The sequence below is a fragment of the Clinocottus analis genome, unplaced genomic scaffold, assembly GCF_023055335.1.
Source record: "Clinocottus analis isolate CAN_PGR_092001 unplaced genomic scaffold, fCliAna1.0.p SCAF_17, whole genome shotgun sequence".
Lineage (NCBI taxonomy): Eukaryota > Metazoa > Chordata > Actinopteri > Perciformes > Cottidae > Clinocottus > Clinocottus analis.
The window spans coordinates 13,372,837-13,396,214 of NW_027175898.1; the positions used below are offsets into that span (position 1 = coordinate 13,372,837).

At 41.0% G+C, this 23,378-nt stretch overlaps 1 protein-coding gene across 1 annotated transcript; it reads left to right on the plus strand.

The window, feature by feature from the left end:
* The first annotated feature begins 545 nt into the window (after positions 1–545).
* vps39 (VPS39 subunit of HOPS complex) lies at positions 546–23,189 on the plus strand. The gene is made up of 24 exons (XM_068580834.1): positions 546–1,036; positions 1,229–1,294; positions 1,392–1,456; positions 1,846–1,888; positions 2,013–2,107; positions 2,594–2,692; positions 2,812–2,904; positions 3,416–3,599; positions 5,548–5,668; positions 6,278–6,398; positions 6,693–6,819; positions 7,283–7,425; positions 7,646–7,786; positions 9,010–9,151; positions 11,480–11,566; positions 13,937–14,010; positions 14,212–14,428; positions 15,580–15,708; positions 16,016–16,118; positions 16,432–16,477; positions 17,067–17,216; positions 20,518–20,652; positions 22,336–22,427; positions 22,870–23,189. The coding sequence occupies exons 1-24, from the start codon at positions 964–966 to the stop codon at positions 22,949–22,951; spliced, it is 2,628 nt and encodes an 875-aa protein (XP_068436935.1). The 5' UTR covers positions 546–963; the 3' UTR covers positions 22,952–23,189.
* The last annotated feature ends 189 nt before the right edge of the window (positions 23,190–23,378 follow it).

Consider the following 23,378-nt stretch of genomic DNA (forward strand, 5'->3'; position numbering starts at 1 on the left):
TTTAAGATGTTTTTGAAACAATAATGCATTTCTTTTTTTTTTATAAAAGAAACAGTTTGACATTTAAAATACTCTTTATGTGGTATGAGATGATTGTAAGATGCTACCAAATCAACAGGATGAGGTCGAATCAGGAAAAGAAGCAAATATTCGTTGCGTCTTTTATTGTACTGTGTCAGAGTTAAATAAATAATAGTACAAATTATAAATTACAAATGGTACATTATTAATAACTATTTGTAAATATGTTGTAATAATTAACCAAATTTACACTTGTCTATCTTCAATTTACACATAATGTGTGTGTGTGTGTATATATATGTGTATATATATATATATCGTGTATATATATATATGTATGTATATACATATATATATATATATATATATATATATATATATATATATATATATATATATATAAATAATTTTTTATTATACACATACAGCACAGCACTGATTCAGCCACGAGCACAAACGTAGTCACTGCCCCTTTAATACGTTCCTCGTGAGCTCGTTGACTCCTGTCACGTGCCTGTCAAACTCCTCCATAGCCTCGCGCAGCCGTCGTCAACACAACTGGGGGGAAGTAGCAAGAAGCTAGCGAAAACTAACCGCAACGGCGGATACAGTGTTACCTATTTGTATTAAGTTAACTAAAGGTTGTGTTTGTGTTCATCGACACAAACAACGGACTGCCGTTGCTCGGGCTTCAGTTGGTACAGAGTTACAGGGAACAATGTAGCCGTTGCTCGCTAACTTTTAAGCTAGCAGGCTAACCATCAGCTGTTGTTTTGGTCGGAAAGCTAGCTGCTCGGTCGGTTAATGGCGACACATGAAGACGTGCCACCCTGACGAGACTAATCAGAGGCCGGTCAGTCAGCTGTTGTCCCGGGACAGGCGTCAACTCCACGTTCAAACCAGCCGTCGGAGCGGTCTGTGACTGAAAAGTATTGCTTCAAGATGCATGACGCGTATGAGCCGGTGCCTATTTTGGAGAAGCTTCCCCTTCAGATCGACTGTCTTGCGGCCTGGGGTAAATTGTTGACACTTTCTGTTTCCCAAAGCTACTCTTTTTTTTGTTCTGTTGTTCCTCTGAGCTTTTGTTGAGATACAGTTTACGGTGGAGAGATGAATTGTTTCACCACTAACGTGACTGAAAATATGTGTTTGATTACATCCTTCTCAACTGTCAGACCCTGACTCTTTTACGTTGTTCATTCCTCAGAGGACTGGCTGCTTGTGGGAACAAAGCCAGGGCACCTTCTTCTCTACAGAATAATGAAAGATGCAGGTAGAAGCACAGAGGAGATGTGTGGTGCAACTGATTATAATGCTTCCTGCTTCAAATATAAGTTTGATGTATTTTTTGATGTCTCTTTGCACTTTAGGCACCAACCGGTTCGAGGTGACGCTGGAAAAATCGAATAAGAACTTCTCAAAGAAGATTCAGCAGGTAGATAAGGCTGTAAGAGGAGGTTTAGACTAATTTGGGCTTTTGAAGTCTAATTAGCACGTTACAGTTCTTATACATTCAGATTTCTAAATATCAGCTGCCCAAAGACGCATCGACATGGACTAGCGGAGCTGGGATCGATCCTTTGATAGAAGGACAACTCTTCTCTACCACTGAACCATAGTCTTTGATTGATGTGATTTAGTTGTATCTGTGTAGTTAAGATGTGTCATACTTACAGATGGTGGCAAAAACCACAGGAAAGTGGGTGAAACAAACAAGCTCTATTGTGTTTTTTTTGTTGTCAGTCAGTGTGATGTACTATTAATGTCCACATTCACATTGAGTTGATGTTGAATCAATTTGGTTCAAACCTTCTCTTTCTACAGCTCTACGTTGTCTCTCAGTATAAAATTCTTGTCAGTCTTCTCGGTAAGTTTTCTCTCTCTAATGAATATATACATTTATATATTTCCTTCTAATTTCAAAAGCCCTTTCAGCCTTAAAATGCAATATTTCAAGCACAGCATTCATTGTCATTCTCTTAATCCTGCAGAGAACAACATCCACGTCCATGACCTCCTGACCTTCCAGCAGATCACTGTAGTGTCCAAAGCCAAAGGCGCTACACTCTTCACTTGTGACCTGCAGGTCAGTTAGTCTTTTTTATAGTTGCAGCTTTTACACACAATGCCTGCAGTATCATAAATGTACAACATTGCTGTCATATTCATGCATTTGTATTGATTTATCCAAATTTCACTTATACAACATGAAAAGTACTACACTTATTGATTAGTAGACTGTTTAAGAGCAACCAGGCAGTTTCTAGACCAATTTACTGCAAACCAAGTCGCGTATATATTACTTGTGTCAGTATTTACATTACTGCTGACTGTTTCCTGCAGTGCACCAGTATCTTTTAGCATTTTAAATGTGTGTTTTCTATGTTCCAGTCAACCTTTTCTGTGTAATTATTTCAGTGTAGTAAAAAAGATAGGAGCTTAACAGACTAAGATATTTAATCTTTAATTTTTAATTTCTTTGGTAACATTTTTTCCTTTTGTTTCCACATTTCTGTGTCATACTCATATTTTAAACACATGAATTGTATATTTTGTCTGGTTTTGTTTTCAGCAAACCAGCACAGGAGAGGAAAGGTTGAGAATGTGTGTTGCAGTGAAAAAGAAACTCCAGCTGTATTACTGGAAGGACAGAGAGTTCTACGAGCTGCAGGTAAAAATAAATATACTTGAGATGTGACCCACTACAGTATGATCCAAGTTTACAGTTAGTTTTTGTTCCAATCCTTTGACACATTTAAAGCATCCTGATGTTTTCCTTTTGTCTGTCAGGGGGACTTTAGTGCACCAGATATTCCAAAGTCCATGGCTTGGTGTGAAAACTCCATATGTGTTGGTTTCAAGCGAGACTATTACCTCATTCGGGTATGTGCCACAGGAATGGATCACAATACGCTTTTTATATTCGCCTTTACTTATCTGGCGCTACCAAGTCTCAGTCTTCTGCAATTCATGAATAAGTGGACTGGGCTGGACTCTGGGCTGATTCAGCTTGAGTCTTCTATTCTCTGTGAAGGAGAATTTTCATTTAATTTTCATGAACACGTTTTGGAAGAAGTATCACTGTAAGAGTATCTTATGATCCGACATCTGAAAAATTCAGAAGTATTACTCAATGAATTCCGATTCTGTTATGTTGACCTTGAATTTTCATGTTTATTTTGGGCTTCTTCCTTTGTATTAAGTTCTCCTGTTATTCATTTTATCAACTAACGGTTGGTTGTGTTGTTATTTTCATCCGCTTTCTCGTTAATGTGTCGTTTTTTATTATTGTTTGTCTAAAGCGCTGTTCACTTGACCTCCCAGACGACGAAGTTTCTAATACGTTATCAATCGGCTGTTCTGACTCACTCGCACCTTTCCTCCTGTCAATCAGATGGATGGCCGGGGCTCCCTCAAGGAGCTCTTCCCCACTGGGAAACAGTTAGAGCCTCTGGTTGCCCCACTGGCTGATGGGAAGGTGGCTGTTGGCCAGGATGACCTAACTGTAGTGCTAAATGAAGAGGGCGTTTGCACCCAGAAGTGTGCCCTGAACTGGACAGACATCCCAATAGCAATGGGTAAGAAAGATGCACAGCAGCTAATCCTGTGAGACATGTTATATTCTACTATGAGTTGTTTACATGTGTCCCCTTTCTTGTAGAAATACAATAATGAGTTACTCAAGCCATTCTGCTTTTATGTAAAACAAGGTACTACATACCCAGTGCAAGTTGCTGTGTTTGTGCTGGAGCTAACTTGTTTTAAATATTGAAAAGAACTGACAGCAAAGTCAAAGTGACACACACATGTTGACTAACAAGAGCTAAACAACATCCCTCAGCGCTGTGTGTGTTGCTTTTCAGATAACACAGAAGGTGTTGGCCAAAATGTGTCTCCCTTGGTAGTCGATTTCACTAATGGAGAAAACCAAATTAGCTTTAATTTAGTTGTGTGCTTTCTAAATAGTAAAACCTTAAAAAAATGTAATGGCATTACCCAAATTGATCATATTAGACACGGCTTGATAAACATATATATTTTGTTGGAGTTAGTAAGCATTTGTTGTTTTTGCTGAAGACATTCTCTCCAACAACTTATTAGACTACTGATGTAAAAGAGTTTGTCCATGATAATACCTTTCTGTACTGGCAAGAAGAAAAAACATCAGCGGGCAAAGGACTGGGTCAGGGACTGGGATCAAATGTACATGCAGGTTTTTGTTTCTCACACACAAATTAGAAAAAACAGTCGGCAACTAAAATCACAAGCGTGATAATAATCTGACATTATTCTCCTTCCTCTTTCTTTAGGGAACTTTCAATCATTTAAAAAAGGTTTCAGTTCCTTTCTGTTAATCATGAGCTGTTGCATTATATGCAGCTTTTACTTCATCTGTATAAATTGTTCAGTATATGCCTCTTTTGATTTTGCTGGCTGGTATGTATGTTGACTGTACAGTTTATTCTCGTCTTGTGACAGTGATTGAACAAGTTTGTTCACATAGCAACTGGGTACTAAAACAAACACCCGAAGAAGCATTTGGCCTAAATACTGCCATCGTCATCTGCTGCCATCCAGCTGCTGTCTGACTTTTCTTCTCTCTTCCTCAAGCTTTCCTGCTCAAAGTATTTCTTTCCACTCTGTCTCAGCCGTGCTTCTGTTTTCCACATGTCGGCAGGGGAAACATCCTTTTAGATACCTCATACATTATACATCGTTGTTTACCCCCATGACTAAGACACCGCATGTCTGGATTACTAATGAGCTTTGTAACAGAAGTGAGGCAGATGAAGATCTCATGTCATTTTTTTAAGGCTCCTGTGCTTATTGGAATGCAGGTTAGAAACAATATAGAGGGGAAATGAAGCGGTTGGTTTTCAACAGTTTGCAATTTCCTCTTTTTGAAGTAGTCTATTGTGGCTTTGGCGTGCGTGCATCAGCAGAGGATGAGTGCTGGTCAGTTTGAAATGCAGCTGACTGTTTGTGGCTGCAATGCAGGCCCGGTGGCCGCAGTCTCTCATGTCCTGAGTCCCACCTCAGGCCTATCGAGAGGGCTGTCTCTGGCTGGATTTTCTGCCCTGTTAGCCTCAAGGACTTCCCTCCAAAATCACAACTGTTGCACCTGCTCTCAAGACAAAGAGTTTGGGTCAGGTGAATTAAAAACCTTTAGAGCTGAAAGGATTCTGTACATTATTGTGGCTGTTTTTATTCTCTGATATGTAGATGGGTGAACGATTAATCGCTCAGTGAGATAAATACATGGCAGATGAGCAGCAATAAAGAGGATGTCTATTCTGCAACGCGTTATATTGTTGCAAAGCCCTGGTCGCCATAAAGTTACAGCACATGCTCCAAAACGGTAACATGCCTATCAACGCCCTTCTTTGTCTCCGCTTATTTTCTATCTCAGCCTACAGACATTTAAAGACTTGCAGGAAGGTATTCAATATTTTTATGTCTCATACCCACCTGTGACGGCTCGTGTAAAGTCGTTTTACACTCTTGCCTCTTTCCACATGTTCCCAGAGCACCAGCCTCCGTACATCATAGCTGTTCTTCCTCGGTACGTGGAGATCCGGACCTTCGAGCCAAGGCTGCTGGTGCAGAGTGTGGAGCTGCAGAGACCTCGCTTCATTACGTCCGCAGGGTGAGGCACGGGGAAATTGTGTTGTCTCATAATCTGTAAAGGATTTTTTTGATGCCTGCTGCAAGAATTTGAGAATATTGACTTTTGTGTTACCATATGAAAGTGTCTTGTTGTAACAACGTACAACACTATCACAACAGCCTTATGTATGGTTATAACGGACAATAATGGTAAAATATGCTGTTATAACAAGAAAAGGTTATTCAAAAAACTGAATTATTTGAATTTGAAAATCAGGTATGTCATGATGACATGAAAAATAACTTGTTATAATGTGAGAAGGATGTTAACGATAAGAATTTTTCACATAATACCAAGATTTTTATTTCGTCATTGTAGCAGAAATACAGCTTACTACTGCAGTATGTTTGAGTTATTAAAAAAAAGAAAAGGCAGCAGTGGCTGCGGGCTCAAAGTTACAGCCTTAATAAAGAATGGCGTCACTTTCATGGCAACCACTCTGGTTGCTGTCGTAGCATCCTTAAAGAACACAGCCGTGTGTTGCTCTGACCTGTCTCGATATCTCATGATAGTGAGTTTCTCCTGACAAAGCTATCACGTTTGTTCCAACCTATTCTCCCTAATCTTGTTTTTCTCTTTCTTTCACAGTCAAAATATTGTGTATGTCGCCAGCAACCACTTTGTGTGGCGCCTGGTGCCCGTGTCTATCGCCACTCAGATCCGGCAGCTCCTTCAGGACAAACAGTTTGAGCTGGCTCTTCAGCTGGCGGTGAGCAGCACAACCACTTCACTATTTAACCTAATTTATTCCTCGAGATTCAATTGGTGCTTTAGCTCACAGGATGGAACACAAGCATCACTTTTCTTGATTAGGAGCAGTAAGTTGAAACGGCTTTGTGTTTTATCGTCCGCTTATCTACCTATCCAGCGGTATTTTTAAGAATAATAATGGACATTTGTGTGGTTTTCCCATTCTTGGAACCCTTTGAAAGGTTAACTGGAGCATGATGATTTTTTTTTTTTTGTTGCTTCTATTAATTATGTTTTTGTTTTCACCCAAAAGATGAAGGATGATTCCGACGGTGATAAAAAGCAGCAGATACATCACATCCAAAATCTCTATGCCTTCAATCTGTTTTGCCAGAAGAGATTTGATGACTCCATGCAGGTGTTTGCCAAACTGGGCACAGGTAGGTGATCTTTGACGAGGTGATCGGCTTATTTCAATTTGATAGATGTCGTTCTATTCCCATGATCCATGATTATGTATTGGAGTCTATTTAAGGTGAATCTGGCCATAATTTATGGAACATTTAGTCCGTCTACTTTTTTTCTTTCTCTTTTCTTGACCTCATTACACATCTGTTGCTTGTTGTGTATATTAAGGGAAATATTTATATTACATATAACATTCATAATGATGTCACTTCTTCTTGTGTGTGAGAGAATTTATTCCCCAATGATGACAGGCTTTTGTTTTAACGAGTTCTTGATTTTACAGAATATTTTGTGGTCATGTTTTGCGTCCACTTTAAAAACTGTCCCCAAATAACTTTTCCCTTTTTTAATCGAAGGCCACGAAACAAACTCAAGTATCCCTCTCACACGTGGAATGAAAATGTGACACATTTTTTCCCCTTGTGTGTGTTGCAGATCCCACCCATGTGATTGGGCTTTACCCAGACCTGCTCCCTGCAGACTACCGCAAACAGCTGCACTACCCCAACCCTCTGCCTACTCTGTCCGTGGCAGAGCTGGAGAAGGCTCATCTTGCTCTCATCGATTATCTCACACAGGTGTGTATGAGAATGATGAATAAGTGCATGATGGAAATGATACATTTTGTCAGACCTCAATTTGTTTAGCTTTGAATGAGGCTCAATCTAGAGGCGGATGATCAAAAACACAAGATGCAATAAGTGATCAAAGCATGTCAAGGGTGAAGATCAAGATAACTGGTGTCCATCAACCCTAACCCTATGTACAATATTAATCTTTTCTCATTCGTCCTCACAGAAACGTAGCCACCTTGTGAAACAGCTGAATGACTCAGACCCTTCTATAACGTCTCCGCTCATGGAGGGCACGCCTACTATAAAGAGCCGCAAAAAACTCCTGCAGATCATCGACACCACCCTGCTGAAGTGTTACCTGCATGTAAGGCGATCGTCCTTTTTATTTCTCTCCAAGTGGAGACATTTCAGTCAACTGCCACTTTTGAACAGTTATTACTTGATATTAATAAATCAGTGACTTGTATAATGTACAGAAAACCCTTTAAGCGTGTTCGTGCCTTACTGATTTACTATCCTCTAAAAATCCTGTTTTCAAGATTTTGAAATAATATTTTTTTCATAATATTAATATATTACAATTGTAAAGGAGGTAAACAATGTAAGTTTAAACAAGACAAAGATCAAATATATGTTTTCTGTTTTTTTTTAATGCAGTTGTTTTGTCACTAGGTGTCACATTCCTCACACAATGGATTATATATATATATATATATTTTTATTCATGAGAATTTCTTTTTTCAAACAAGCTTATGTCTATAATCTTCTCTATAATGCCACTCATGACTCACGTCGTACTTTTTGATCAACAACCGATCTCCAGTGAACCTAATCCAGCTGTTTACATTTCACGATAAAGTCTATTTCAGCTCTAATGAACTTGGCAGTTTTCACCGTTCTCTGAGAGAGAAATGGTTTCATGTCACAAGGAAGTAAATCCTCACAGAAGTTGGCAGCAACTTGAGGCGGTAAACTTTACCTCCCACGTAGCTAAACGGGTTCTGTGTTCGGCAGCTCGTTTGCAGATATACTTTGAAGCCGCAGCTAAAAGCAGTGTTGTCTCCGTGTAGTAGCTGCAGTAATGTGGAGCTGGTGTTTGATTCAGGGAGGTAGATGCCCGGGCAGACAAACTGCATTTTTAAACCTCATCCATGGTGAGAAAACTGTTACTTGTGCTGGAATGAGATCACAGATTCTAGCAGCCAAAGCAAGTTTCTCCACAGAGAGATTTTGGCTTTGTGTGAGGGGCAAAACCGCCTCCAAAGTGCCTCTGCTGCTCTTAAACATTTAGACGTGTCGGTCCATGTGGCATCCAGGGAAAATGCCACCAGGTGCTTCTCTTTGGAGGTATAATAAGCATCATTTAATCAGAGGAACTCCAAGGGAGGACCCAGGACCCACTGGAGGGATGACCTCAGAGTGACTGGAGCTCCTCTAACAGTGTGTGCTTCTGAGTGCCAACACCTGCACCAGATCATTTAAATTATATCGATAATAATCTGTGAAGCAGAAAGGAACCATAATCAGTAGTTGCTGTGTGTGTGGTGTTTCATGTTTTATAATCCTATCCCCCTCTGCCCCGCCTAGACCAACGTGGCCATGGTGTCCCCCCTCCTTCGTCTGGAAAACAACCACTGCCACATCGAGGAGAGCGAGTACGTCCTGAAGAAGGCCCACAAGTACAGCGAGCTCATTATCCTCTATGAGAAGAAGGGCCTGCACCAGAAAGGTACGGCTCGCTGCCCGTGATTGTGGGGATCTGATCTACCCAGTGGGATCTCGTTTGGGGAACCGAAACAAATTGCATCATCACTTTAATTAACAGTTTTGGGACTTTTGTCACCCTGAATAAGTTTAGGAATAATTGCAGTTAATTAGTTTATATGCATGTGGTTGTTGTTTTTATATTTAAGACTTTACAGGCAATAAATATGAGTCCATAAAAAAATACATTTGTGGTTTGCAGCTAATGTGCAAGCTTTACTCTTTTTATTCTTGAGTAAGCAGTGATTTGAGATTTAAAGATGTCAAAGTTTTTTAGTATCCTTTTATAATTATTTCTTGCACATCCAAATATTTGGGGGACATACTGTGCATTTTCTTGATCTTTCTTGCTTCAAGAGGACTATTTATTCAGTGATTTTCACTTTTCATCCAGCTCTGTCTCAGAACTTGTTGCCTGATGCTTTCATCCTTATTTGTGTATTTGCACTGAACTGGTCTTCTCAAACAGTTTGAATTCCATTTGTGTGATTTGGGGTGTAATAATTCATTTGAGATGGTGTGGATTTATGCACCTTCAGCTGTTGTGGCTTTCCTGGAAAACTGTCAGATATTTAGCTCTGTTGAGTTCATGTGCAAGTTCAAATAGGCTTTTACGCATGAATGGATAAGCAGACATTTTAAGCTGCATAAGCAAGCAGAAGCCTCAACTCCTATTAAAATACATGATGGTGAGAAACAAGAACCAAACATTCAGAGGGTAAACCTGCAGTAAGAGTTTAGTAGAGTTTATTTAGTTTTTCTGTCGCTCTCTCATTTAAATGTGTAGGTTGAAATCAGGTTATTAGAAGGAAATGTGCCCTAACCTTCATTTAACGACCAACCTGGAGAACTCCAACAAGCTCTGATTAATCCTGTGATACTAACTCTGCAAACATTCCAAGTATTTTAATTGACTCAGCCTTTTCAAAGAACCGGCAATAAAAAACAAGATTAATCTTTGGTTTTCGACCAAATGTTGAATATTGTTCGAAATAAAGAAACAAAGTTTGACCCATGACATCACGTTTAGTACTAAATACTTGAACTAAACTAGATACATTATGCATTTTTCTCTGGATGAGTTTTGCTGCCTTGCTTAAAGGGAATCATGTCTATATTTTCTAAATGTTAAATTGAGTTTAAATGTACATGAAAACCACAGCTGCACGTACGTAAAAAGTCATGCTACTTTATAGTTTTATTCCATTACATTTCACATTTTACAGCTGCAGTTACAGTTACTTTTCAAATTAAGATTTACATATAAAAATATGATGCAATAATGTAGATTATACTCTCTTTACCTCAACCAGTTGTGACATTGTAATGCTGCTCACATGTTCAGTAAGTCTACGTACATCAGTAGTAATAATATATTTAATAATAAAACGCCTTCAACTAGTCCCTCTTTTTTACTTTTACTGCTTGAAGTATATTTTGCTGCTAATTATTTCGTACATTTACTAGAGTAAAATTTTGAAAGTTGGATTTTTAAAAGATCTATTTGAGCAGATTATACTGCATTTTCATTCATATTTCAAAGGAAAATGCAATTTGCTCACTTTAATACATTTTATACATCTTAATGCTGCAGACAATGGATAAGTCAATAGAATGGATGACTAACATCAAATTTATTCATCAAAATGTGGTTCATCGTTTGCAGGCCTCAGCATGACGACTCCCAACAATGAAACGCACCGACACAGCCGTTCCTCATTTCCCTTTCAAATTTGGATGTTGAGTTTTTAAATGATGGATCACTTGAAGTTAGACCGAAGCTCGGCCTTCGTCAGCAACCTCCTTGTTACCTCCCTATTCAAATACAGGAGCCGTTGTACTTTTAATTGTTCCATTGTGTAGGTACCCGCTCTGTGCCTGTAACGGCGTGTATTGTGGGCGCAACGTGGACCAGCTGTGTCAGGCCACGCAGTTTATCTCGGAGGAGGTTTCCTGCATGCGGTCGACTTGTCATCTTCGTAGATCAGAGCTGTCTTAATGTTATTTGGTTTCTGGCGGGATACCGCAGCAGATTCTGGGCTGTTCTCGCCGTGAGCGACGGCTGGTTTCAATCGACCCGCTGTGATTCGGGCTTCTGATGTCATGCCGCTCGAGTCGATGCCCCTCAATTCAAACCAGCTGCTCCCGTCCACCAATTAACTCTGTGCATGTGCTCCATCCACTTTCTGTTAACAATTTTGCCGATGCATGCAGGGCACACCAGAGTAGATGACATGTTGCTGCTTTCCATCACTCGGACTACTCTCACATTCACTTCATTTTTCCTCACCAGCTCTACAAGTGCTGCTGGACCAGTCCACCAAGGCCAACTCTCCGCTGAAGGGCCACGAGCGAACAGTGCAGTACCTCCAGAGACTCGGTAAGGGCCAGCGGTCAACTCCCTGTCGGTCTGTTCGTAACTACGAGCGTCAAAGTTGTCATCGGTGCTAGATGTATATTAGATTTGTTGGGGTAATTTTGGCAGTGGCTCTGAGAAAACTCCACCCTGATTGATCGTGGATGTTGGATCAAATGTAAAGTATGCATTCAGTCGCATGTAATGGTCTGCAGTCCTTCATATTTCATCCACTCAATGAGAGGATCCCTCTCCATATGTATCCCTGTTTCCTCCGTAAACTGTGGACCAGGTATTTTTTTGTGTCTTCCCATCAGCCTTTCAATGTGGTTAAACTCTGGAACAATCCAGTAAATCGCTGTGAGATAAAACCCGGTGGGAAGAAGAGAAAAAAAATCAAAAGCCGAGTGAAGGCTTTCAACCTCTTTGGCAGTGGTTCAATTTGTTAATGGTGGAGATGCATTATGCAGCAAAAATGTTCTGCCTCCTACCAACTGCAAACAAATGACACCCACAAAGAAAGTCTTTTATAACTGGAATGAAAAGAGCAGTGCAAACAAACCATCCGTCACACGTTATTTTTTTATAATTTTGAATATTACTTATTCTGTTTCCTTATGATTTCAGTTTGGATTTATTGATACGTTACTGCACCACTGTACACTACACTAACTATAGAAGCTTAACATTATATTATTAATTCATTTGCTGATTGTTTCCGTGATTGATTGCATAATTATTTTGCTCTATAACTGTCTCGGGTTATAACTTTTTATGTTAATTTTGTTATCCGTCTAACACAAAACCCAAAGATTGTTTGTTTTTATTATTTAAGATTTAACATCTATCGCCCTTTTCTATATACAAAAAAAATTCCTTAGGTCCCGCCATATCGAAAAATTTACTTTTTAACCAGAACATCTAGAATCATGTATGAAGACGCTTTTTCGTGAAAGTCGACCACAAGAGTTTGTACACCACTTTGACCCATAAATCCAATATGGCCGCCATCACCGAGAACAGGATGGTAAGATGTTTTTCAGTGAAACATGCCTTTTAGAATACACCTTTTTGAAGTACAGTTTACTTTCTAAACTGTATTTGATCATTGTATTACCTTTCTAATGATGTTTGAAATGCCGAGAATGCAACAAATATTTAAACTTTGACCAAGAACGGGTCTATCAGATCTTTGTGCACCAGGCTGCCATGGATGGTTGCGCATGACAGCAGCAGGTATGGGATGCGGCTACCTTACTTCTGGGCAATGCTAACATCTCACCCTGCTGACCAGCTTGCATTCCTTCATGCTCACTTCACTTGGTCCACTCCAGTCAACCCCTATTCCAACATGGCCAGGGACATGTGCATCGTGTGTCCAGTGAACAAGGGCAGCAAAAATGAAGTCTGGCTGGATCTCCGTCCTCACGAATGAGAAGCAGCTGCTGGTGCGCTCATCAATTGGGAACAATGTGGTCCAGATCCGGACGTCTTGCAAAGCCCGGCCCAAACCCAAGCCAAGAGGACGCACTGGATCGTGGCCCAAAACGTAGGCGGGAAGATGGACAGTGCGTGCAAGACCTGGTCTCATGCATGCAGGCGTTTGACTCCTTCCTGTCGGACTCTCTTTCTCTCTTGTGACATCGAGTGTTCTCCCTCTGTACACACGGCCCTCTGAGCAAACACTTAACATTTGCCAAGGGTGAAAGCCGACAGCCTTCTGCCGTGACCTTGCGACTGAGGAGACAATGCACTGTATTGTTCAGCGACACTCCTAGGGCGAGGCTAAGTCCGTGCATGGAAACGGAAGAGATTGAAAAACAAATAGGTGATCAGTCTTCCTCCGGATGCAAGACGGCTTACGCCATCACCACCTGCTTGGTGTGGTGTATCTAGTACGCCACCTGTCCCTACAGCATCGCCATGAGTTGTAGCTGGTAGGTGTACGTGGAATTTTCATTTTACTGAATAATGGCTATCTGCAATTTCTGGGTCAAAATGATGAAAAATTAATCGGCATTCCATGTGTTCGACTTACATGGAGGAAAACAAAGGTTCTTCATACGTGATTCTCGGTGCTCAGGTTCAAAAGTTCATTTTCCAAGATGGTGCCAGTGGCAGTGTGGGATTTGGCTCCATGGAAGACCAATCAATCATCAAAACCTCTCGAAAAAATAAGCATATACTATGTTTTATAGTAGTATTATAATGCAATATGGATTTTATTATCTTGATCAAATCTTTCAGCCATATTGCCCGGCTCTAGCTGAGCCAATAACTCTATATTTAAGTGCCGCATGTGTCGCCTTGAAAGGAACTGTTTCTGAAACCAATTATGAGCGTTTTCACACTTGTGTTTAAACTCCCTTTTCTCCTGTTATCTCCCCCACACAGGGTTGGAGAATTTGGGAATAATCTTTGAGTTTTCTCCCTGGGTGTTGAAGATCTGTCCTGAGGATGGCCTGAAGGTGGGACACAGAGATTTACATTAAATGTGACAGCAGAATTCAGTTATTTGTTTTAATTCTTTATGAATGTTGTCAATTGCTTTACATTTTTGTATTTCGTTCTTCACGTAACCAGTTATAAAAGTGACAATGGACTTTTCTGTATACAGTCTCAGTGTAAAAAGCTCTCCTGTAGGTTTCAAACGCTCTCTTCCCGTCCAGATCTTCACAGAGGACCTGACCGAGGTGGAGACTTTGCCCCGCGACAAGGTGCTGAACTTTCTGAAGGAGGGCTTTAAGGAGCTCGCCGTCCCGTATTTGGAGCACATCATTTACGTGTGGGACGATAAGGGCCCGGAGTTTCACAATGTGCTGATCCAGCTCTACCTGGAGAGGGTCCAAGGCCTCATGAAGCAGTACCTCAACTCACTGCCAGAAGGTACGAGCAAGAGAAAACGGGAGTCTTTTGAAGTGAAGTTCACAGTGTCTGCAGGCCCCTCCATGAAGTTTTATACCAAATACTTTTTACCTCCTTTTTAAAAACTATTGTTTTCATCTTGACACTGATCTAATTCGATGACCTGACAGATCCTTATCATTCAGTCATTTCTAGCCACAAAGTAAAGTTAATTGTTTTATATGAGCTGTAGGGCAACATGACCGTTAGCTTCAATGTCTTCTTAATGCCAAAAGAACATCATTCTATTTTATCGGAGGACTTTCATGTGATTACATCACTGCATCTGGTTTCGGTTTGCCTCTGCTTACTCATCCAGATAGTTGTCTCTCATTGCTGTACGCATTAATCCTGTGTCAAGATGTATTATGAAGTCCATCCGTCTCTCTCTGTTTGTGACTTTTAATCATCATCCAGGGACCGTCTATTGAAATGAACCTGTCAGACGGCTACATTTCCTGGGTTGCTCATTACTGTCGGGGACACAAAGTAATAAAAAACACAAATTAAATAAATAAATCCGTCCTTGAGGCAGGTTATTGCTTCAGGTGGGGAAGGTATGAAGCGTATTGGAGAACACAACCTAATAAGATATGATTTCTCTGAGATTATTCAGTTTTAGATCATTATTTATTTATCTTTTATCAGCACTATTTTCAAGTTCACCTCAAATGTGCTGCGTTGAGTTTTCTTCTGGAGCTTTCTTGTGAAAAAACTTGTTTTCACATCCAATGTTTCTTACCAGAACACATTGTTGTTTCTGCTGCTTCTTCTTCTGCTTCTTCTGCTTCTTTCCTTCTTTCTGAAACATTTGTTTTACTTGATCATTGTTTTGTTTTCCCCTTGTCACCTTTTTATTTAACCTTTTTAATTATTTGAATTATTAACTTATCTGGCAATCGTGTTCACGATGTCTTCTCATAAAATTGTCAAAGATGTTTCCCAGACTCCAGCTACGTCTTCCAACTGCTTATTTCGTCCGACCACCGGTCCAAAACTCAATTAAATACATTTTAGAATCACAGAAGACTACAAAAAAACAACAAGTATTCACTATTAATAAGGTTTAACGAGTGGAAAAAGTTATCTTTGGAGCTCCAGACTCTGTATTTACAACCTCTGTGCTGTTGTAGGAGTTCCAGCTGTTGCTGCGGGGAAGGAGGAAGGTGATCTGGGAGAGTTCAGGAACAAGCTGCTTTCGTTCCTGGATATTTCTACCAGCTATGAACCAGCCAGACTCATCAGTGACTTCCCCTTTGACGGTACGAACGGTGGCTGAAAATAATGTATGCAAGGAAAATAGTTGTTTTTTACACAGAAACCTGTAGGAATTCAAAATATTTTATCAGTTTATATGTCAAGTCAGTTTTATTAATATAGCCCAATATAATAAATTACACTCAAGGGCCTTAATGTAACATGCACTGAAGAAAAACGAAGTATTTCATGTATTCTCCATGACCTCATGTACATGTGTTCTCAGTTATAGAGGAAAGTTTTGGCCAATTTCTATACGTTTAAGCCGAAGGGTGAAACTTGCACCCGTTGACCTTGTTTTCTACCCCGAAGGCCTGCTGGAGGAGCGCGCTCTGCTTCTGGGTCGGATGGGTAAGCACGAGCAGGCGCTCTTCATCTATGTGCACATCCTGAAAGACACCCGCATGGCCGAAGAGTGAGTACTCCTGCACACAGAGCAGAATCCTGGAGATTAACCGGGTGGGAAATGAACACCAATCACCTGCCAAACGTTTGCTAACTCCAGCAGCTGATATGACTAATGATGAATAGTTCATTTAAACAAGCTCAAAACTGTAAATCTATAAATCAGATTTATTTTGAAAAGTGTTCTGCAAGGCAGCAAAATAACTTTTTTTAGAGCCTCAACTGAAACAGATTTGACCTGTGCCATCTTGTTGCTGTGAACATAAGCAGAACTTTTATGTTTCATGTCTTTGCTCCTGATTTTCCTCTCTTCTGCTCTGCAGATACTGTCACAGCCATTACAACAGTTTAGTGGAAGGGAATAAAGATGTAAGTCGCTTTCAAAGTTCTGATTCTTGATTTTCGCAATTTTTCTGAAAAATAATGAGTCTTTCTGTCCTTCCTTTTGTTGGATTTTGGTTGTGTTTATTATTTTATCGCCACTTATTTCATTTTGTTCGCTCGGCTGCCTTCTGTTGAGTGCCTGTGTGTTTGCAGAAAGTGCTACACAAATACAATGGATTATTTATGGCTCAGCTTCCAATGACAAAAAAAAAACATCCTTATTTTGTCAGAGATGACAGCTTGTATTGTCTGTTATGTGTATGAATTGTTGCTCGATTGCAACCAAACGACCTAAATGAAGATAAGTGAATCTGCATTAGATTGAAGGGGAATTTAATGAATCACTGCTGTTTCTGCAAAGGTCAGAAATGTATAATATCTCTTTTTGAATATTAGATGTCTGTGTATTAATAAGTCTACTTTTGTTATCAAACCCATAATTATTTGTGTGTGTCTGTGTGTGTTCTTTTTCCTTGATCAGTATCTTCGTGACAAACGTCTGGTAAAGTGATGTGAAAAAGATTGTGAAGTCGATGCTACGTTAAGTACTAACGTCTGTGTTTCTTCCCTTCAGGTGTATCTGTCTTTACTGCGAATGTACCTGTCGCCTCCTGACGTTCACTGCCTGGGGCCCATCAAGATGGAGCTGTCGGAGCCTCAGGCCAACCTGCAGGCGGCTTTGCGCGTCCTTGAGCTGCACCACAGCAAACTCAATACCACCAAGGTAAACAACAACAACAACACCAACAGAGCGTCATGCACATTCATGTCTCGGGTGGCATGACACCGAACACCAAGGACCAAAGTCTGGTAATCATAGATCTCATACATCTCTTTGGAGTGTAACATGTGTTTACTGCATTGAGATGACACAGAACCGTACTTCAAGGCTGCAGATCGTCTTGTGACACGAGCACAAAGCCGTCGCACTTGAATTCCACTTTTCCAAGCAGTTAATTTCCTCTGGTGCTTCCAACTGCTCGTTCAATCAGAAAGCAAGAATTAGTTTTTTAATTCAACCCAGTGCTTTATTATTATGAGCGGACTCTTTGCCATCGCTCAGATTTAAAGGGATCATTTCTAACTCGAGACGTGAGAGTGGAACTGATAAAAGCTGCATTGAGATGAGATGCAGTAACATGATTTACGACGACTCGCACACTCTCGCACGAGATTAGTCACTTGACATTTGGTGTGAAATTAGAGCAGCGACTGAACTGAACGCTCATTTAAGGATTTTGTGTAGTTTGTTTCTAGAGCGAGATGAGGGGGGAGGGGGCTGCCTTTTGTGATAGAAGAGATAAAAAAAATCTGCCATTTCCACCAGGATGCCGATCTCCCTCGAGAGGCCGACTGCGTTGAAATCTGAATATCGTTTGATGAAATTCCTTTCATATACCTTTTCTCAACCGTCTGAACCAAAATAGCAAAGAATTGAATAAAAGCCGTTCTGTTCAAAACCAGCTCGTGACCTATTTTGCTCGCGTCACAATCTACCGAATGTCGTCTAGTAAAGAGGATGTATCCCTCCAAGGGCAAATTCTGCACCTTTTTTAAAAAAAATAAATAAATAAAATTATTTATGTGACTCTCCAATTGAAGTGATGAATTCCTCACTGCGCGCTGCAGTGACACGACACTGCAGGATCTTAACCAGGAGGAATCCCTCGTGAGCTCTCCACGCCACGTTTTGTCACACAAACGCATGCGTGGGATGGACTCGTGCTTAGTCGAGTCATGCTTAATGATGACGTCATCGACGCACATGTTCACACATCTGTACTGTTTCCCTGATGTCGATCCGCCACTGTGGTGCGTGTCATGTTTATTCGTATGAGCATCCCATCACCCGAGGTGAACAAAAGGAAAGATACAGGCAAGACAGTCTCTACAGGTTTCCCCTTAACCTCTCTGCTTTATAAAGCCACTGTTTTGTCATTTCTTTTTAGTGCTAAACAGCTTTTCACACGGTCCACACTGGGTAGAAAACAGCCACTCAGCTGATCGTGTATTCTCAAAGAGGCCGCCTTTAAAAGTCCTTCACTGTGTTCACTCTAAATATTTTAATACATAAAACAAACAAGTGTATCTGTTCTAAGTTATCTCCTCGTAAGAATTGTCGACCGTCGTGATTTAAAGTGGGAATGATTGTGTGTGAAAGGCACCGCTGATCTGTGCTCAAACCACAGCCGTGTCGCATTAGGAGCCTCTTAAGGGGAAACTCTGCAGGTTTATGTGAGTGTTTCGGTTCAGATCTCACAACCGGGAAGCTCTCCATCTTGTCTTTTGTGCCGCTCTGCCTCCCCGCGCTCGCTCGCTGACTCGATGGCACCCTGCTTTCATTTCCTCTGGCCTCGCTCCCAGACTCTGCCTCGCCAAGAGAGCAGAAGACAAGACTGCACTCAACTTCAAGAAAACCTTCTAACCTTTTTATTTATTTTTTTCATTAATTTATGATACAGGCTATAAAGGAAATAAAAAATGGGGGAAACAAGTTTCCAGAATGTGGGGTGACGCCTTCATATTGTTGGTTTGTCTCACTGACACCCAATGAGATCAATATTCATGTTATTTACAAAGAAAAAGCAGCATATTCTTACATTTTAGCATCTGGAAAACGGCAAACATTCAACTTTTCTCCTCCATAAATCCTTCATTGATTATCAAAGTTGTTGCAGATCAACTTCCCGTCAGTGAAGTTGATGGCTCTGTCGTTTCTGTGGGAATTATTGTCTCAAAACTCAGTAAAGGTTTATTTATAGTTGGGGGGGGGGGGGGGGGGAGCAAGTGGGAACTCCCAAGTATGTCAGTAAGTAAGAGCTAACCGGCGCTACCTCCGTATTTTTCTGTTGGCTAATGCGAAGCCCCACAAAGGCACTTAAGCACAAAGGATATACATGAATTACAATTCTGCAGCTCTTCAGCAACTCACATCCTGAACATTGAGGTTGCAGCAAATGGATCCTCCTCCTGCTAAGCATCCCTGAAATGGGACAGAAGGCTTCCAGAGTTTTGTTTTTAATCTTCTTTATTTTGTTCATACTTTGTTGGTGCTTTCGAAAAGAAGGACAATACTTCTAGTGGTAGCTCGGTTGGCTAACTGTCAGAGAGGTTGTTGTTCAATAATGCAACTGTAATGCATATTCTTTGGCGTATAGTGTGCCGTTACATATATATGCATATTCTTTGGTGTATAGTGTGCAGTTACATGTAGTTGTATCGGTTAGTTATTTAACCAAACAGACATTGAACTAAATGCCAGCTCTGTTCCTCAGTTGTTTCAGCAGGAAACTCTACTTTGTCTGAGTGTAACAAGGCTTTTTGTACTAATTTAATGACATTGAACAACAGAACAGCCAGACTTCTGGCCTTGATTGTGTTCTGCCTCATTTACACAGAAGCTAACAGGCGAGACATTTCTATTTCTAAAGGTAAGAGAAGTCATGTAGCTGCAAATGACTTTCCCCAAGAGGAAGTCATTTCCTTTTATATTATCATTTGGAAATGATTAAGTTACGTTCTTCTCTCTTCCTCTATTTTTTAATAATGCATCTCATGAATGTGGAAACGACATTATTCAAAGTCTTAATCAGCGTTTCCCTCTGAATACAGTTCAGCAACTGTGTTTCACCACAACAAGAAGATTAACACCTCAGCTGGAGAAGAAAGTTAAAGATTATTCTTTTCAAATGAGTGTTGATTTGCTTCCGATTCAATCCCGTCCTCAAAGTTCTTCCTCATAATAACGAGAGTCGCTGCGTTTGCTGTAGCCGCCGATTTTAAAACAAGATTTCAACGATTTCAACCATCGCAACCTCAAGAGTGTCCTCCCGAAATACCATCAACACGAACTTTCCAACAAATTTCAATGTTGTAGCAATGCATAGTCTTTAAAGATACAATGAGCAATACCGTCATCATATTTATCATAGCAATACTATTATATTATCATATATTTATTATAGCAATACTACGGTCTGGTCCGCTGCGTTTTACAAGCATACGTTCTCTTCGTTGTCTTCCAGGCCATCAACTTGCTCCCCGCAAATACTCAGATCCGAGAGATCCGGGTCTTCCTGGAGAGCGTCTTGGAGGAGAAGGCGCAGAGGAAACGCTGCAACCAGGTGCTGAAGAGTCTGCTGCAGGCCGAGTTCCTCAGAGTAAGTCCTGGAGAACGTGTATTCTTTGTGGTTCAAGATAGATCAAAACGTCAGTTTCGACATGTGTTGTCGTCGGCCATTCACGATACTGATGGATGCACCGGCAATGTGCATCCACTCAGTGTCTTTACCTTTTGATGTTGCTCTAACTGTTTACATTACGGAAAGGACATTAAGCTACGCTTTCTAACGAAGAGTAGCGTTTCTAAAAACTTTTTCCCCTTTTCCATAAGGATGTCAGACATTTCAAATAACAGGTCTGTCAGTGGTGAAAAAAAAAGCACTTATAGTGGATGTTCGTTGAGGAGTTGCCACGAATTATTACAATTTCTGCTTGTTCAGTGGCTACCATCTGCCGCGTTCTCCCTTAATAATGGAAAACATTTTTATTTTTTTAAATGTTGAAAAAATACTGACGTCACCCTTGAAGAAAAGGTGTCAAAGTGATTGTGTGCCGACATGGAAGCAAGGCCTCTGTCCTCCTTTCGTATTAAGATAATGTGACACTGTATTGATTCCCTCAGAGAAATGGTGTTTTAATAGTCTTCTCCTTGGTGAAAGTCAGAGCGCGGTCAGATCCGAAACCGCTTCCCTTCATCTGAGAGAGATTCAGTTCCTTCTCGGTGACGCCTCGTTGCTGGAGACGTGGAGCTCGGGTTAAAGGACGAATTGTCAGCAACATGAGGCCGTTCGAGTTTTAATCGTTAGAGAGAAATATGAAGATTTGAACTGGTAGATAAATCGGACAAAAGACACTCCGCCAGAGCGCTGCAGAAGCAGAGACGTTTGGAGCTCATGTTTTATGCACATTGTGTTATGTAAAATGTGCCGTGTGTCACGTAATACATTTACAAGTGATTTGAATTGTTTAATTCAGAGCAGTGTGTCTTTAAGTTAAGAGCACGTCAGTTGAAGATTAATTTTCCTCTCCGAGTGAAGTCCAACAGAATTTAAACTGTTTTCATCTGCTCCGTGATGACGCGTTCTCTGTCGCTGGAGAACTTTTGCATAAGCAACTTGCAGAAACAGCACAAGTTCTGTCGCTCGCCTTTTCAACAACACTCACGTTAGCTTCCCTGCGAAAGTCTCCTCATTAAACTTCTTCTCGCTTCATCTCGTCCTCAACTCGCGCTTCCGAAGGGAAAAAGCTGCGCGGCGAGCGGCGGCGGCTTCACAGGCCGCAGCGTTGTTAAGCCGCTCGGCTGCAGAGCATCACGCAGCTCCAGTGTCACTTGGATGTGTTTGGATGCTGGCGTGGCTCTTCAACACCAGTAACCACCACACGCTATCTGCTCGTAGCGTGTGAGCCGACGCCCACGTTTGTTCACTTGAATACTTTCTCCCCCCATTATGGTAATAATGAGGCACATTTATTTTGGCATGACGTTTGTGTTGGACATTCATTTCCAGAGCCCTGAAGAGGTATTTCAAGAGAAAATATTGGAGATAAATCCCCAAAAGAAACTGAAATTGAACTGATGATGCTCCGATTAAGAAAAAAAAAAGGGGGAGTTGTGATGGAGGTGAAGCTGGAGTCCTTTACACAATATGTTGTCCTCAGTCTGCCATGATGTATGTTTGAATGATTATGTTGAAGTGACAAAAGGTTGTAGTTTTTTTTAATATATTTTTTAGCTCTGCTACAGAAGCAAGATGTCTGTGCTCACCTGTCTCTGTTTTCAGGTGCAGGAGGAGCGAATCTTCCACCAGCAGGTGAAGTGTGTCGTCACCGAGGAGAAGACCTGCAGAGTCTGCCGGAAGAAAATAGGAACCAGGTAACCATCTCAGTGTCAGTTATTTCTCCCAAAAGACAGTCGTGTGTATGAAAATATGCATGTTAACTTTTTAATGAACTTTAATTTATGTATTGAAATTGGATTTTTCATGTTTTTGCATGTGGATCACGAGTCTTGAGAGAGTTTACTGATTGCCTTTCGCAGAGTTATTGAGTGTTATCGTCTTGAAGCTCGTTCATTTGGGGTGTTATGACACTGACAGTTTATGGCAGCGGCATAATCAATTTGTTTACTCTTTTATCTGTCATATTTTTTTATTTTTATTTTGTGTTTCTGTTTTTATTGACTCGCCCTGAGCTGCAGTTAATTTCATACCCTGTTCCTTTTTAGTTCCCTCTTCTACATTTTGATTAATTGCTCGTTTTATCTGCTTTGATGCAGCGGATCCTAATCCTTTTTGTTTTTCTCTCCTCTCCGTCAGCGCGTTCGCCAGGTATCCCAACGGCGTGGTGGTGCATTACTTCTGCTGCAAAGACCGAAACGCCTGTCCCACCGAGCAGTGAGCCCACTCCTCCACTCGACGTAAATAACTCCCACCACCTCCCTCATTCCCTCCACTCCTCCCTCCGGCTCTCTATGGATTTCAACGCTTGAACTAGAAGTGCATCAGAAGGTTGAAGGTGCCGGAGGTGATCGCCGGGGTCGTGGGCACCTTAAACTACGAGCGCAGACATTTTTCAACCCGAGTTGTCGCCGAGCAGAACAAAGACTTCCTTCTGAAAATTTAAAAAAAAGCCAAGACTTTTCTTTTGCCGTGCATGAAGTAACAAGAGGAATGTCCGGTGTCGCTCTCCACAGGAGGGGGGGGGGGGGGGGGGGAATAAAGAGAGAGAGAGAGACTTGACATTTGAAAAGCATGTGTCACTGTAACGCCAGAAAAAGGGATTTGTTTCCCGGCCACGGCGCCGCGGGGAGAAACGCGACGCCGCC